We start from the raw sequence: 16,430 nt of genomic DNA on the forward strand, positions 1-16,430 counted from the left end.
ACTACTTTGGCGTTACTTTTCTGTCACTTTTAGATAACCGCGAAGGTGATTGATTGATTTGCTTTATTTTACTTTGCTTTTTGTGCCACTGGCTAATTTGCGTAGATGGGGATGAGTGATGACATGATGCCCAGGCCGGGATTCGAACCCGGGACCTCTGGCATCGTAGCGCGATGTGCTAACCACTCCGCCACAGTGGTCGGCGAAAGCATTGAAATCTATAAGAAATGTAGCGGAAAATAAGAATCTAGTGTCAAGAAAATGGCAATACATTTAAATGAAACACCGCTTGATCCAGAAGAACCAGGAAAGTCGGTTTTTCTGCATTCACGCAAACCCTTCTTAACACGCCACCTCAAGGGCGGAGATTTACAACAGGAAACCCAGTTGAGAAATAGTTTTCCGTCTCTCGGTTCGAACTTTGCATAATTTATCGTGGATCAAAAGTTCTGCAGTTCCTGTCGAAATCATCGTATTCAAAGGGCACATGTGAAGTTGCAGTGTATCGTGGTTTTTACCAAGTCGAAATACCCGATATTCTTCATTTCGTTAACCTTGTACGTTCAGTAGCATAGTGAGAAAATTTTCATAACATCTCTGGCTGTTCTAGCGTCAAGCCCGTAGCGAACGATAGGCTGTTGGGGTGGGAGGCTGAAGCCTTGGGCGCCAAGCAGATGGGGCACCAAGCAGAGCAGGCGTTATTCAAGGCTTTTTTTCGTCAATTGGTAGGTCAATATTGTCCAATGAAAAAGAAATTGCAAAACGTTATCAATTTGGTATGATTATATATATATATTTCTAAAGGAAGAATATTAACATTTTCTTTATTTTCTTTATGAGATATCAGTTTAATTTTGGGGTGTAAGAGTTGACCTTCCATGTAGTACAGCCAATTGTCAACCTCACTTTCACGTAGTACACACTGGACTGCATTTTGCAGACGAACGATGCTCTGGCGACTGGCCCATGTGTTGTCCTGTTGTTGTCATGTGTGCTGAGGGCCCCTTTACAGCCTCAGCTTTTAACGGAAGTCAGAATATTTTAGCATTTTACTTATGCAACGTCAGAGTTGTTATTTGTAACGGTGAGGGGCTGGACCCGGTATAATGTGACGTGTTCAAAATAGCCTAAGTGCTGACGCACCCAAAATTTTAATATCAATTTCAAATTCAAATCAAATCAGTCTAATTTTATAAAATTTTATAAAAAAAAATACTTAGAATAGTGTGTAATACATAGTTTATAACGATGTTATATTTCTCAATCAGGGTTAAATAATTTGAAATTACAAATGTTTCTACTGAGAACATACTGCACAGTGTAATGTCTATTTTAATTTTTAATCTTAACCTTTATCATCCTCTTGCATTTGTAGGTTTATATCCTGGCAACACTGCTGGAATTTTCTGTTCCCCAAAGTAGTAGCAATAGTACGTTTTTAAAGATGCTCTTCAGACTCTTACTGGAATATTTGAAAATGCTAACGTTTTTTTGTAATGCAAACTGCGAGTCTATAAATATAAAATATATTACTTTTAATGACTTTTTCTTTGATTCCTTATTTCAAAATTCGTAGGATGTATACAGGGTGATTCAGAATTCCTATTACACAATTCTAGGGGTTGTAGAGGGGACTTAGTTGATCAAGTTTTGTAAGTAACCCATGTCCGGAAACGTACCATTTTGGTACTACACAGATGACAAGATCACATAATTTCACATATAATCTCTCTCTCTCTCCGTTTCTCCTTTATATCCACTTGTCTGGTATTTTCCTTCTTTCTTCTTTCCGTCTTCACTTTATTCACTCTTTTATATTTTCTCTCTCATCTCTTTATCCTTCCTTTGTCCATATGTTTCTTTTTCACCTTCTATACCTTCTTTTCTCTGTCTTTTTTCTTTTCTTTTCTCTCCACATCCCCTACTCTCTCAATTACGTTCTCTCTTCTCTTTCTCATTCATCTCTCTCTACCTTTCATCATTTCTTGATCTTTTTATGTTATAAATTATACTAGGTGTCATTTTACTGACGCCCACGGATGATAGAAACGTAGAGCGGACTTTCAAACAAACAACATTTCTCAGTGACATTTTTACCGTTGGTGTCTCGTTTCGGCGCTACAGTCGTTAAAGAAAAGCCCGTTTTACCGCCTATATGCTGGCAACCCAACGTACTAATTGATCGCATCTGTGACGTCATTTCCTGCAGTGAAACCACGCGGCAGTGTTGCAAGGAACACACAAATTTTGTGAAGTGACCGTGGGAGAAAGTAAAAGTCAACGAGACAGTGATAGGAAGTCGTAAATGCACAAAATAACCCCGTACAGCTTCCAAATCTACTATAGACAATTTATCATGATGAATTTCTTATTGGCATTGTTTGAAAGTTCCAGTTGAATCTCTGGAGAAAGCGAATGAAAACAGGTCCTCTGCGCAACTGGGACACGAAAGGGCTCGACCAATGAACGCATGAGAGGGGAAGTGAGTACATGGAGGGGGAAACGCGTTACTCCACAGACTCCCGAGTCAAGAGTGTGGGCTGTTAGGCTATCAGTCCACCCAATCTCCGTGACGTAATGTCGTTAGCACATCGCACAACGTCGCCGGGAGTCACGGGTTCGAGTCCAGGTCTGAGCCTGTGCATTCTCTGTGTGGGTGTCCATCAATTCATCATATCGTCACTCATCCGCACCGTCGCGAATATCCAAAAAATGGAAGAAAAGCGACGCTAAATAACACATATCAAAACAAATTATAAACATAAGTCCAGTCTCACCATACAGTTAAAATGTCCATCACAAATTGAACAAAATAGTAGTTCTGAATGGGTTTACCATTGAAAAACAATAGGCCTCGTGCCCAGTGTGATTTTGAGCCGCTAAAATATATGTACTTAGGAACACAAAAATTAAAATATATACAACACTACCACGAGACGCTATATTGCATGCTCTATATTCTAATATATCTTATTTTAAAGAAATCTTCCATAAGTAAAGTTTCGTTATTCAGGTAGTAGTGTAATAGTTGTGCTGTCTAGTGTGTTTGTGTTTATCTTATGTAGTAGTTGTGCTGTCTAATGTGTTTGTGTTTATCTTATGTAGTAGTTATGCTGTCTAATGTATTTCTGTTTGTCTTGTGTAGTATCGGTGATGTGTATTTATGTGTCTTGTGTTGTAGTTGTGCTGACTAGTATGTTTGTGTAGTAGTTGTGCTGTCTAATATGTTTGGTTTATCTTGTGTAGTAGTTGTGCTGTCTAATTTGTTTGTGTTTGTCTTGTGTAGTAGTTGTGGCGTGTAGTTTGTTTATGTTTATATTGTGTAGTAGTTGTGGTGTGTTTGTGTTTATATTGTGTTATAGTTGTGATGTGTTTATGTGTGTCTTGTGTAGTAGTTGTACTATCTAATGTGTTTGTGTTCGTCTTGTGTAGTAATTGTGCTGTCTAATGTGTTTGTGTTTGTCTTGTATAGTAGTTCCTCCATTCATATTGGGGGTTAGGCGTAGAGCTGACAACTCTGAACTGTAAAAAAAATTGTCAAGAAACAGCAATATAAGGACATGGATGTTCCCAAGGTAAAATATTCCGGAGGTAAAATAGTCCCCCGTTCGGATCTCCGGGTGGGGACTACTTTGGGAGGTCCCTGGACTAAGGATAAGATCTACGTTAGGAATAAGGATATTAAATTAGGCACCTGGAATGTTCTGAGCCTTTACCGGCCTGGGGCATTTCAGTGTACAGTTAATGAGATAGTTAAGTATAATTAGATGTAGTAGCTGTCCAGGAAGTTAGGTGGCCAGGAGAAGGGAATTGTAAAACTAAAAATTATACTTTTTTCTATGGTGGTACTGAAAATCATAATTTTGGAACAGGCTTTTTCATAAATAATAGAATTATCTCGGCTCTTAAAACAGTAGAATTTATTAATGATAGGATATCATATGCAGTTTTACAGGGTAGGTGGTGTAAAATTATTTTAATAAACATACATGCACCAACGGAAGAAAAAGATGATAATACTAAAGATGATTTTTATACAGAGTTAGAACAGGTCTTTGATAAATTTTCTCAGTATGATATGAAAATTCTGTTAGGTGACTGTAATGCACAGATTGGCAAAGAAGAGACATTTAAACCCACGACTGGTAAAGAAAGTCTTCATGAATTGACTAATGATAATGGTATAAGATTGATTACTTTTGCAACCTCAAAGAATTTAATTGTGAAAAGTACCACTTTTAAACATAAAGATATCCATAAATATACCTGGTCTTCTTCAGATGGTAAAACGCATAATCAGATAGATCATATTCTCATTGATAAGAGAAGGCATACTAGTATAATTGACGTTCGTACACATAGAGGTGCTGACTGTGCCAGTGACCATTATTTAGTAATTGCTAAATTAAGAGAAAGACTCTAAGTGATAAATCATAAGCAACAAAATCTAAAAGTTATAAAATTTGATACAGGAAAGTTTACTGATGAAAGAATTAAGAAAGATTACCAAATTAAACTGTCAAATAGATTTGATGTTTTGCAGGATTTAAATGATGATGAAAATATAAATGAAACAGACGTAAATAAGAATTGGGAGCACATACGTAATGCAATAGAATCAGCAGCTAAAGAAAGTCTAGGATACCATAAACCAAGAAAAAGTAAGCCATGGTTTGATAATGAATGTCATAATCTAATAGAAATAAGAAATCAGGCTAGACTTAGGTGGTTAAATAACTCTGATGATACAAATCTAAACAATTATAATAGAATAAAGCGAGAAGTTAACCGCATGTTTAGAAGTAAAAAAAGAGATTACTTGAAAAGCAAAATTAACGAAATTGAAAGAAACAGCAAAAATAAAAATATCAGAGATTTATATAAAGGTGTAAATGAGTTTAGATAGGGGTGGCAACCTAAAGTAAACTTGATAAAAGATAAAGACGGTGATTTTCTAGCTTACCCAAGCGATATTCTAAATAGATGGAAGAACTACTTTAATGACCTTTTAAATGTTCATGTAGGAGATAAATCAGAAGTAAATGAAGTCCACACAGCAGAACCTTTAGTTCCAGAACCTAACTTGACTGAAGTTAAAGATGCTATTAAAAGGCTAAAGAATAACAAAGCACCTGGCATTGATTTAATACCAGCTGAGTTAATTAAATATGGTGTAAATTCATTAATATGTCAAATTCATAAATTAATTTGTTTAATATGGAATAAAGAAGAAATCCCTCAACAGTGGAAAGAATCCATAATTGTTCCTGTGTTTAAAAAAGGTGATAAAATGAACTGCAATAATTACCGTGGTATTGTCTAACATTCTTTTAACAAGACTAACCCCATATGCTAATGAAATTATAGGTGATTATCAATGTGGATTTAAACGTAACCGATCAACTACAGATCAAATTTTTCACATCAGACAGACACTTGAAAAAAAGTGGGAATATAATCAAAATGTCCATCAGCTATTCATTGATTTCAAAAAAGCATATGATTCGGTCAAAAGAGATAAATTATACAATATATTAGTAGAGTTTGGAATACCTAAGAATATATGATAAAAATATGCACCAGTGAAACAGAAAGTAAAATTCGTGTGGGTATTAATATGTCTGACAAATTTACAATTCATGATGGGTTAAAGCAAGGAGATGCATTATCTCCATTGCTCTTTAATTTTGCCTTAGAATATGCTTAGAAGGACTAAAATTAAATGGTGTGACTCAGTTGTTAGCATATGCAGATGATGTAGACTTACTGGGGGATGATGTGAATACAATTAAGAATAATGCTAAAATATTTTTCAAAACTGCTAAAGAGATAGGTTTGGAAGTTATCAAAGAGAAAACTAAATATATGCTTACAGGCCGAAACCAAGTGTTAGGTAATAATCAAACTCTAATTATTGATAACAACTCGTTTGAACCAGTTTCCAAATTCAAATACTTAGGAGTAATATTAACAAATGAAAATTATATTAAAGAGGAATAAAAAGTAGGCTTAATTCAGGAAATGCATGTTACTTCTCTCTTCATAAACTTTTGTCTTCTCGTTTAATATCTAAGAAACTAAAAGTTAAAATATACAAAACAGTAATATTGCCTGTAGTATTATATTGGTGTGAAACTTGTTTTTTTTTTACATTGAAAGAGGAACACAAATTGAGAGTATTTGAAAATAAGATCCTTAGGAAAATCTTTGGACCTAAAAGGGATGGAGACAGGTGTTGAGATGGACCTAAGGGAAATCGGTAGGAATGGAAAAGAGTATATAGAACTTGCTCAAGATAGGGAAAGATGGAAGGCCTGTGTTGCTGCAGCCATGAACCTTCGGGTTTAAGAAGGCTAGGGAGTTAGTTAGTTAGTTAGTAGTTCTGAGAACGAAAGATAATTTCGATAATCTAGAACGCTTTTTAGCAAGAAGCTGAATTGTCGTAACGTGACCATTCAATACAGTTTATTCAACTTCGGGTCATTCGGAATCATGAAATCGGAATAAACTTCATACAGCTTTGTTGACGCTTAGCTCATCTGTCGTCTCTTAATCAGATTGCTGCAGTAAAGCTTCTTAATGGAGCGATTCCGCGAGTCGACATCGTTTTGACTGTATTTTAAGATAACTCGGCGGAAAACGAGCTTCTCTAACTTTCTTAGAGACTTCCAACCACGACGGGGAAAATATGTTTCGCCTACGATGAGGAACGCGAACTCCGGAAAATGATCAGATTTACTCGAATTCTTGAATTTCATAGAAGGCAGGGATTTTCTTCTTGAATTAAGACAGTTGTGACTCGAAAGCGAAATTGGAGCAGGGCCAGACATTGATGTAATGCCTATGCAGTGAAGTGACTGAAAACATTAATCCTCCTTATTTATCTATATATGTGGAAATAAGAAGGATTACAGCTATCGCTTTTTCTCTCCATGTTTGTCTTATTCTTTTCCTTTCTCTATTTCTCTCCCTCTTCTTTCTTTGTTCATCATTTTCCTCATTTTCTTCTCTTGCACTTTCTTTTTCTCTGAATATATATTTCTCTCCTCCTCCTCCCTTCTGCATCTTTCCTTTCATCTTTTTCTTCTCTTCTCTCTCTCTTTCCATTTTTCCCTCTTTATTTCGTCTCTCTTTCTCTTCTTCCCTTTTCTATTTTCTTTCTCCCTACCTTTTCTTCTTTCTACCATTCTTTCATTCTCCTTTTTTCTCTTTATTTGCTCCCTTTTCCTTTTTTACTCACTTTCTTTATCTCCCTTCATTTCTCTTCTCTTCCCATGTATTTTCTCTTCATTTGCTCTCTTGCCCTCTCACTTTCTTTCTCTTCCTTCTTTCTCCTCTTTCTTTTCTCTTCTATTCTCCTTTCTTTTTCTCTTCCCACTCTTCTCCTCTTTCTATTCTCTCTGGCTTTATCTCTAACTGCACTAGGTGACGTCACTTGCGACAAGACCATACTTCAAGTCTGCTCGTGGTAGCTATCCACCAAGCTTTCTGAAACCTCGAAAAATATCGGTTTAAAATTTGTACTGAAATTACTTTGTAATGGTAACTAATGAAATATTACATTCTTAAAAGGTTAACTGGTTATTATTTCAGACGCTTCATCTTTTCTTCTGAGAAATCTTCCTTTTGTGGAGTGGGGCGATTTCGGCAGGGAAATTTGATTTTGATGGTCTAGTTGATGAAACAAGCATGGAATATGAATCAAAATCTGAAAAATATTGCACGGATGCAGTTTGCATAGTTCTTAGTACGAACGTTTGCCTCAGTGTGATATTAGCTTACGTCACAACAGCGCTTTCTCGTTACCAGAAGGTGATGTCATTTGTGAAAAATGAAATTGAAACATCTAATGCATTATCACACACACAAGTGCCTTACTCAAAGCATGTCGTCAATTTTAACCGAAGTTCATTTCTTGTTATGAAACACAGTTTGCAAAAAATCAATGTTACATTGGGAAGACGATAAATGAATCTTACCTCATAGTTTCAACGTTCTTTGTTCTAAATGGCTGTACATCTGAATACATTCCGCCATAACACCCTTCAGGCTGACTCATTGTTGCCAGTCGGATATTTGCACTGCAAACGTTTACCCGCCGCGCACTCATATAAGCAGAAACAGTTGTGTTGCACATCATTCTTATGTAATTTCAGTAACAAGATAAAACCATTCCCTCATACACACACAATATCTCAAGTATTCATGGAGGTGACGTGACCAACACCACTCTCCGGCTGCCTTTACCCCTTTGTACGCATTGATTAGAGGTTGAGTGAACCCCAGACCCACTCCTTCCAGAGAACTTCTCACCTGAAATCAGCCACCCCGGGTATCGAACCCGGATCTCTCGCGTGCTAGTCGATGCTCTTCAGATCGGACCATCGTTGTTTTCAATTGCGTTAACAATTGCGCTAAATAAATATTGTTAACATTTAGAATAGAACTTTTACTTACTACCTATAGCCTAAGCAGATCTAGAAAACATAATAATAATAATAATACTTATTTATGTAGCTGAAGTTTACATCCTTTGTAATTATCTGCAATACACAAAATATCCTATATATAATTGGTACTCTGTATCCAATCTGGGGAGAAGTTTTTGCATTTTTATTCGAAATATTTTCTATAAGTTACAAATACATATCAAGGAAATGGATGTTTGAAGGTATGTGTATTTTTTATTTGCGAAAATTTGTTTGTTTTAATAAACTGAGAAGCTTTGGAGACCGAGATTAGAAAGAAATGGGCATTGTAACTTGACCAAATGAGGGGGATTTCGTATTATTTTGCGGTTATTTTAGTTTTTTTTTCTATACGTTGGGTTAATCGCGACGATGGAATGCCATGTGTGATGAGAGAAATGCAATGATAAATGCTTAACCAAGGGTTGATTGATACATTGATTGATTTGATTTATTTTAGTTCGTTTTTCTGCACTTTTGTCTCATCGCGAAGATGAGGATGAGTGATGATATGATGAAATTGAAGAAGAGACACGACAGGCAACCATGGTCAACCTCCGTGGCGGAGTGGTTAGCACAGAGCGTTACGACGCCAGAGGTCCCGGTTTGGGCTTGAGTATTCTTCGTCAGTGTCCCTTCATCATATCATCACTCATCCTTATCGTTGCGATTGGTCGAAGTGGAAGAAAAGCGGCGCTAAATAACAGAAATCAAACAAAGAACACTCACGCCAATGCCGTTATTCGAACCCGGGACTTAACCAGGGTTTCAAAAAAAACTGTTTTTTTTTTTAAAAAAATCCAACCCACCTGGGCCCAGGTGGGTTTAATTGAGTTTTTTCGGGTTTCATTTTGTTTTTCAGGTTTCATTGGGTTTTCTCGGGTTTCATTGGTTTTTTTCGGATTTAATTGGGTTTTCTCGGGTTTCATTGGGTTTTTGGGATTTAATTGGGTTTTTCGGGTTTTGTCGAGCTTTTATAACTAAAATATGAATACATGTAATATAATTCACATTTGCAATTGCCGCTCAACCTACCTACTGCACTTCTCCGCCTGCCACACAAACTAGCAAACCATAGTAATGTTTATTTTTTATCCTTTATTCTCTTACGATTTCCTGTTCACCTCTGTGGATAGCATCAAGAGATCAATTGCAGGTGTGTACTATTATCTTCAGTCACAAGCATAATAAAATAGCGATATCATAGATAGTATACTTAGTATTCCCCAATAGTAGACTTTTTTCAAGAAATACCCTGTTACGTAGAACGTAATAGTTGTGTTAATGTAATACTGTAGTAATCATGTAATTCTATGCTATTTAGTATACAACCTGCAGTAACGAATGTATTCAATATTGAGCAAACATAAATACGTTGCTGTTCAACATTCATATTGGTATCTTTTGTCTAAAGTACCTGCAGAATCTAAAGCTTAATATAGGCCTATGTAATTCCTTAATAAAGATTAAACGTTTGTATTGGTGTACTGAGCTCTGATATTTCGTTCTACTTCATTTCAATATTAGAATTGTTGTGCATTGTAGATAGCAAAATTAAATTCCAGTTATAATGACAGTCGTGATCGTATTCTAAGAATCTAAAATGGAATCTTCATTAGTATGACGTTCCTTCATTTCAGAAATCATTGAAATACCAAAGTTAATGAAAAAACTTACTGGGTTTTAAAATGTTTTTTTTTTTTTCAAGTGGGCCCAACCGGAAAAAATCCATTTTCTTTCGGGATGGGCCCACCTTGGCGAACCCTAGACTTAACCATGGGTTGAACCCGGTACTCTGTCTTCGTAGTGTTTTCCTATTCACGAGGATTGCGTGTTGTATCGCACGACTTTGATTTCGTGTTTGTTCACACGGTTTCTTTTCTCATCGCAATCAGGGTGTTGTTTCGCACGGCTGCACCAGACGAACGGAAAGCATAGAGGAATTAAAGATTAATCGAATGAAAATCAAAATAATTGAGGAATGAAAACAACCACAAACGAGGGTTAATAAACCCTTTGATGCAAAACGTTAATAAATACTGTTATTCAATTTGGAAAGGAAAATGACTTAGAAAAATAAATAACAAAATTGAATGTTAAAAACAAATTTATTTATATTTTCTTTCCAATGTATTGTTTCAAGAAGAACAAATCTTATAGGAAACACCAACATAACTTTTGCACGTAGCACAATCTTTACGAACAGGTTTTAAGATCACCGCTCCTTACCAGATTTTGAGAAATTGCTATTTTTTCCCGTTCCGAACGCAGGGATTTAAAAACGTTTCCCTTGCTGATCCCGTCCCGACCAAAAAATTTCTGTCCGGCACAGCCTAGTGTCCAAAATGAAAATTTGCACTATCGTTATCATGCTGCTGTCTGTTTTTTTATCTCCGATTACGACAGTGACGACACGAAACGGGAAGGTTCCAGATATTCATGAAACCGGAACGCCGTTCTGGTCAGGTCTGGTCCATTTTGATCCCTAGGTATCTCTCTATGTACGTTACATTTATGTCTTTATGAAGAGGTGGTGGGTCTGACAGCCACCCCCTCTTTTTCCACCTCCCTCGGGTTAGCTCGGGTTAAGAGTAATGGCAAATGTGTTGCGATTTTTTTGCGGTTTCCTCTTTTTTTGGGCTTTGTCCTCCTTTTTCGCCATGCCCTGTCCTCTTTTTTTAATGTACGTGTCTGGTCACCCTACGTATTCCTCTATGCTTTCTTTTCGCCTGGTGCAGCCGTGCGAAACAACACCCTGATTGCGATGAGATAAGAAACCGTGCGAACAAACACGAAATCAAAGTCGTGCGAAACAACACCGTCCGAATCAACACCGCACCTTCACGAGACTAGACGAGAATGCCAAGGATAGGTGACGTAGCTGTCTGGAACAGTGCGGAACGAATTCGTTGGAGAGTTGGAAGAAAGGAAATATGAAAGTAGGCAAAATTCGGCTCATAGACATTTCTGTGGATACTCAATGGCTCATGACGAAGCGTCTGGTGAGTATTGATTCGCTGTTGCGCTAATGTTAACAGAGGCAGCGAATCTTGCTATTAAAACATCCTGGATGGATGCAATTGTGCACCGCGGGTTTAAAGGGGGGGGGCACAGAGAGAAAGCAGAGAGGGGCATGTACTGCAGCGGTAAAAAGATTGATTTTTGGCTAGGCAAAACTGCACGCTGCAAGCCCGACCTACACCCCTGCAGAGCGGGTTGCCGAGGGACGAGGGGTACGAACTCGGGCCAAGGAAGCAATCAAACAATACGTCCCGCGGCACATATCCAGTTCGTCTTCATATCTCGTGATTATGTCCAGAAAAGCTTTCGAAAGAGGGTCGGCCGTACAGGTTTGCCGCTCCTTGCGTTCTCCCCTCGTCTCGCGCATGCGCGGTTGCCATGGCGACTGCCTGGGCCACAGAAGGCGGCTGTACCGAGGGACAAGGTCGGTGTGACGTCACAGGTCAGCCAAGCTCGTGGAGGGTACGGTGCATCTGTTGCAGTTATGAAGCAGTGAAGGGGACAGGTGACTCGAAGCCACCATGGAAAGCGAAGAAGAAGGAAGCGATCAGGAGGTTAGTGCATTTTAGTCTCTCTTCACACCCACGAAAATATCTCTCTCCGCTTGCTTCTGTTTTAAAAATACTCTTCGAAAAAGTGTGCCGTCGGTTTCGGATGCAGCGCCAATGCCGGTCGTTCGAGTGCATTGCCCGGACGTCTGTCACTACGTTGATCGCAGAGATTTTCCTTACTTTACGTCGCTTCTCTGTCACTTTTTGGCTAATCGCGACGATGAGGATGAGTGATGATTTGAGAGAAGACTGGCGAAGTGACACTCGCAGAGAACGCGCATACCGACGCCGGAAGTCGAACCGGGAACTTAGGTGTCGAGATCGACAGTCGACTTAAGCCACCGGGCCGATGCTCAAAGATACAACAACCGCAATTGTCATTCTCTTCCTGATTCCGCCCCTCGTAACACAGTGTTTCCACCTGTCTTTTTGGCGCTCAACAACTAGCGGCTCAAAGTTACTGAGAGTTAATCAGTCGATAAAACAACTCGATTAAGTTATAGCAACTCTTTTAAGCCATCCCTGGTTTGAATCCTAATCTGTTCTTGGGTGTTCTTAGCGAATGTTCCTTCATCATATGATCATTCTCGTCGCGATTAACCAAAAAGTGGTAGAATAGCGACTCTCAATAACAAAAAGTCAAATCAATCTTCATAGACAGTAAATACTAAAGGTTCGGATGGTCGATAAGTAAAGCGATTACACTTACTAACAGAAACAATAGAAGCACTTGATTGACAATCGGTCAACTGAAGAAGTAAATAAATTACAATCGCAGCTTCACGATGTGAAAAGTGACTGAGTTACTGTTTCAAAATTGAAGTCGCCCTATTTGCTATAATAAGTCGTTTACATTGACGAAAAGTAACTTGAATACACGAAAATACATACCCAATCAACTTATTTGGAGTTGCAGCTACTAATTTAAAAATCTGCCATCGCTTCAATTAAACGAAAGCTGACGAAAGATCCGCAATAGTTTGTTTCTTTTTCAGTATATGCACGTACGTACAAGATAATCGGGTGTAGTCCCACAGTGGGACACGAATTGTTGTCCCCTTCTAGAATCGAGCGCAGGACACTTGTATTAGATAGATAAAGTAATTCTTGTTTATCCACAGTCAACCGAAGAAGAAAGAAAAGAACTAGTATCTTTACACTTCACATTTGCAAAGAATGAAATTTGTACGATAGAAGTTGTAGGTTTTGGCAGCTTTTAAAGTTTATATTACACACGTTCATACCTTCATTTGTCTTATTAGACATGGAGATACAATTTATAAAGCTTAATAGTAAGTATTGACTATTTGCTTTGTATATATTATTTTGTTTTATATTCGCGACTGCCTGTTCACGTTCATTATTGTGAAAGATTACTACGTTAGAATTGGCGATACTTGTCTTGTAAAACTTCTCTGTCACAGCGCTTCTGTAAACAGTAACTTAGTAATAACAGATAGAAGAGAGAATATTTGAAATTGCTCACTTTGAGAACGTATTGAATTACATTTGAATGACTCGTGTGTAAAACATTGTACTTGAGGGAAGTTGCCATGTCATAAATTTGCATTGGGCTCAGTGAAGTCTTCTGAACGAAAACAATTTATTAATGAACTCAAAAATGACCAAAATATTACTTACCATGTTTTACACCCGAACCCTTCAATTGTGCTTTTCAAGAAGTCTGACAACACACATGGGTGACCGATCAAAAGTTTCATTATCGAAATTGCCCTCCCGAAATTATTCAGATTAACATTTACTTCGAAAGCAAAATAAGCTAGCTTCCACTGATTGTGAAAACTTAATTACGTACATGTATGTTTTTGTAGTTAGGTAGTTAGTTAAATGTAGCATAGATTATTCGGGTGAATATACGATGTTCCAGTTCTGTAAGGAAAATTTTGTGCAATGTTATTCATTGTAATGTAACTTACTAATTATACTTAAGTATTTTTTTTTAAAAAATGTTTTTTTATTGGTAGTGCTGACATCTAGCAAGTTAACACAAGAGTTTTAGATGTGTTCAGTTTCCTTTTGAATTTTAGGTTAAAAATGTGACAGGACAATGTTTAAAAACAGTTAAGATTGCATTACATAGAAAGTTGCGATTCATAATTAAAATTATCGATACTTATCCTTAGCAATGGAGAATATGCGTCTACAGATCTAATGCAGTTAAACACTAAAATATGGATTTGGAGCGTTTAGTCAAGAAATTTAACATTGTTAAGTAATTATTGAAATAGAAACTGAAATTACTAAACTTTAAGGCCTTTTCTGAAAAATAGATTTATGTGATATGGTTTTCATCCATTGATTTTCTCTGTTATGTGGGTCGTCTGCCAATACAGAGTGCAAATTTTGATAGATTTTGCGATTAGCTTCTCGATTTGGGACACATGCTCCCTTCTCACATGATTCCGCCCTAATCATTGTTCACATTCATCGTCGCTATTGACCTAGAAAGATATAAAATGCTTTTGAAATGCTAATTTTGTCTTGGTTGTACACTTCTGTTCACAAAAAGTGGCACACTCGTTTGAGTTGGTCCAGCTTCGTGGACGGAAGTACAGCCGAAGTAAGTGTTCGGAAAGCAGCAGTGTTGCTTACTATCAATCAATTTAACCATATGCAGGAAATTTTGTGTCTCTCAGACTGAAACAAAAGGCCTAACGGAAAGATTGCAGCGTAAATATTAATTAACTGGAATTTTCACGTCTACAATCAAAGTAATGTAAATGTGAAATATTCCTGAAATTTATTTTCAAAAGAAACTCATTTTTGACGTTCGTGACGAAGTAGTTATCACAATTCGTTAGAATGCGAGGGCCACGGATTCGAATTTGGCCTGAGGAGGGGTGTTCTTTCTTGAGTCTCTCTTCATCGTCGCGAGTAGCCGAAAATGGAAGAAAGCAACAATAAATAACGAAAAGGAGAAAACGCAATAAGAACAAGCGAGACAGAAATAGTGCTGTTGCAATTCCTGAAAATGATGCAAGAAAAAATCTTTCGGAAATAGTGTTATCCTAGTCCAGGAGAAGACTTGAAGAATAAATGAACTCCTTCCCCATACACTTGGGCAAACAGAATCGCAAAGTTGGCACTGAATATGCGATGGGAAAAATAATAGAAATCCTAAAAAAAGAAGAGTTTATATCACAGCCAGGGGGCCACATGAGAGGAGGTACCCCCCCCCCACATCAGTCATCCAGGCTATCAGAAATAAGTGAATGGTTGTCCTCTCATTTAAATTTAACAGTAAATTGAATTTTTGTAAAATAAAAATTGTCGGGCTTTACTTGTTTTACACGTGTATATTGGTTTCGTAATGGAGCACAAAAATAGAATTGTGACTCTCGGAAAATTCTTACCGAATGAATGAATGTCTCCGTAGATTCCAGAATTATGACTCTTCATTTTGAAATAAATAGTTTAAAATAAAATAAAAATATGTGCCGTTGGTTAAAGAGATTCGTCGTCACATAGCAGAATCCGCTATATTGACGGAAACTAGAGAACGGTTATCATTTAGGGTTGCAAACACTAACCTTCCACAGAAGCACGATTTCCAAAAGTCTTCATTAATTTTCATGCACAAGCTTCACTTGTATTTTGTCAGCAATGTGTACAGCATATGAACCCTATCTGATGAAGCGTATCGCTTTCAAATTAATATAATTAGCGAGAAGCGACATCAAAATTTCGAGCTGGACAGAAGAAGATGTAATCTTATGGATAAATTACTCGAATAGCTTGGTTTCTTCACCGTGGCTTGTGGCCATGTTCGTTAAACGGCAGCTTTGTAAGCTGAAATCCTAGCTTCGAGTTCATTTTGTGAACATTTGTGAGCCCTACCCACTAACATAACATGAAAATTGCCTACGCAAACAAAGTCCGATGCTGTTTGAGTTTGCTTCTTAAGTCCACTTTATACACAGTAAGGCTAATCGAGACTGGACTTACAATTTAAACTGGGATTCGAACCATTATGTGCCTCCACCGGGTATCAAACCGGCATCCCCTTGATTACAAGCTGATGACGCCAGTAACGAAGTTGGGGCAATCCTTTGGATGGTTAATTTAAAAGTGCCCGATATGTGAACCTGGCCTCGTATTTTACTGAAAGAAAGTTTATTGCCAATTAACTGTTGGATATCATAAGCGTCATTACCTTTAAGCCTGAAGGGAGAATGCTGTATAATAAATCAATATCTTACATAGGCCTACACATAGTATATAAGGGTCATCTAAAAATCTGTCCGTAATTTCAAAATTACATAGCTAAGCTTATAGCAAACGTAAATCATTTATTAACATACCAAAACATGCAGAAAACATTCAAGATTTTTACATTACCTACAGAGTTTCGATGCGAGCTTCCTCAGTT

General features: G+C 37.4%; 1 protein-coding gene across 3 annotated transcripts in view; it reads left to right on the forward strand.

The window, feature by feature from the left end:
- The window catches only part of LOC146003849 (inactive dipeptidyl peptidase 10), a 601,005-nt gene that overhangs the window by 423,541 nt on the left and 161,034 nt on the right, over positions 1-16,430 (forward strand). Inside the window, exon 1 of one of the 3 annotated variants that reach the window (XM_083142313.1) lies at positions 11,930-12,043. The exons of the other annotated variants lie outside the window; for them this stretch is intronic. Coding sequence (XP_082998439.1) covers positions 12,011-12,043 — 33 coding nt within the window. The 5' untranslated portion in view covers positions 11,930-12,010. Of the gene's footprint in view, positions 1-11,929; positions 12,044-16,430 lie in introns of those variants that run through there. 3 annotated transcript variants of the gene reach the window in all.

The sequence above is a fragment of the Lepisma saccharinum genome, chromosome 20 (genome assembly GCF_977018435.1).
Source record: "Lepisma saccharinum chromosome 20, izLepSacc3.1, whole genome shotgun sequence".
NCBI lineage: Eukaryota > Metazoa > Arthropoda > Insecta > Zygentoma > Lepismatidae > Lepisma > Lepisma saccharinum.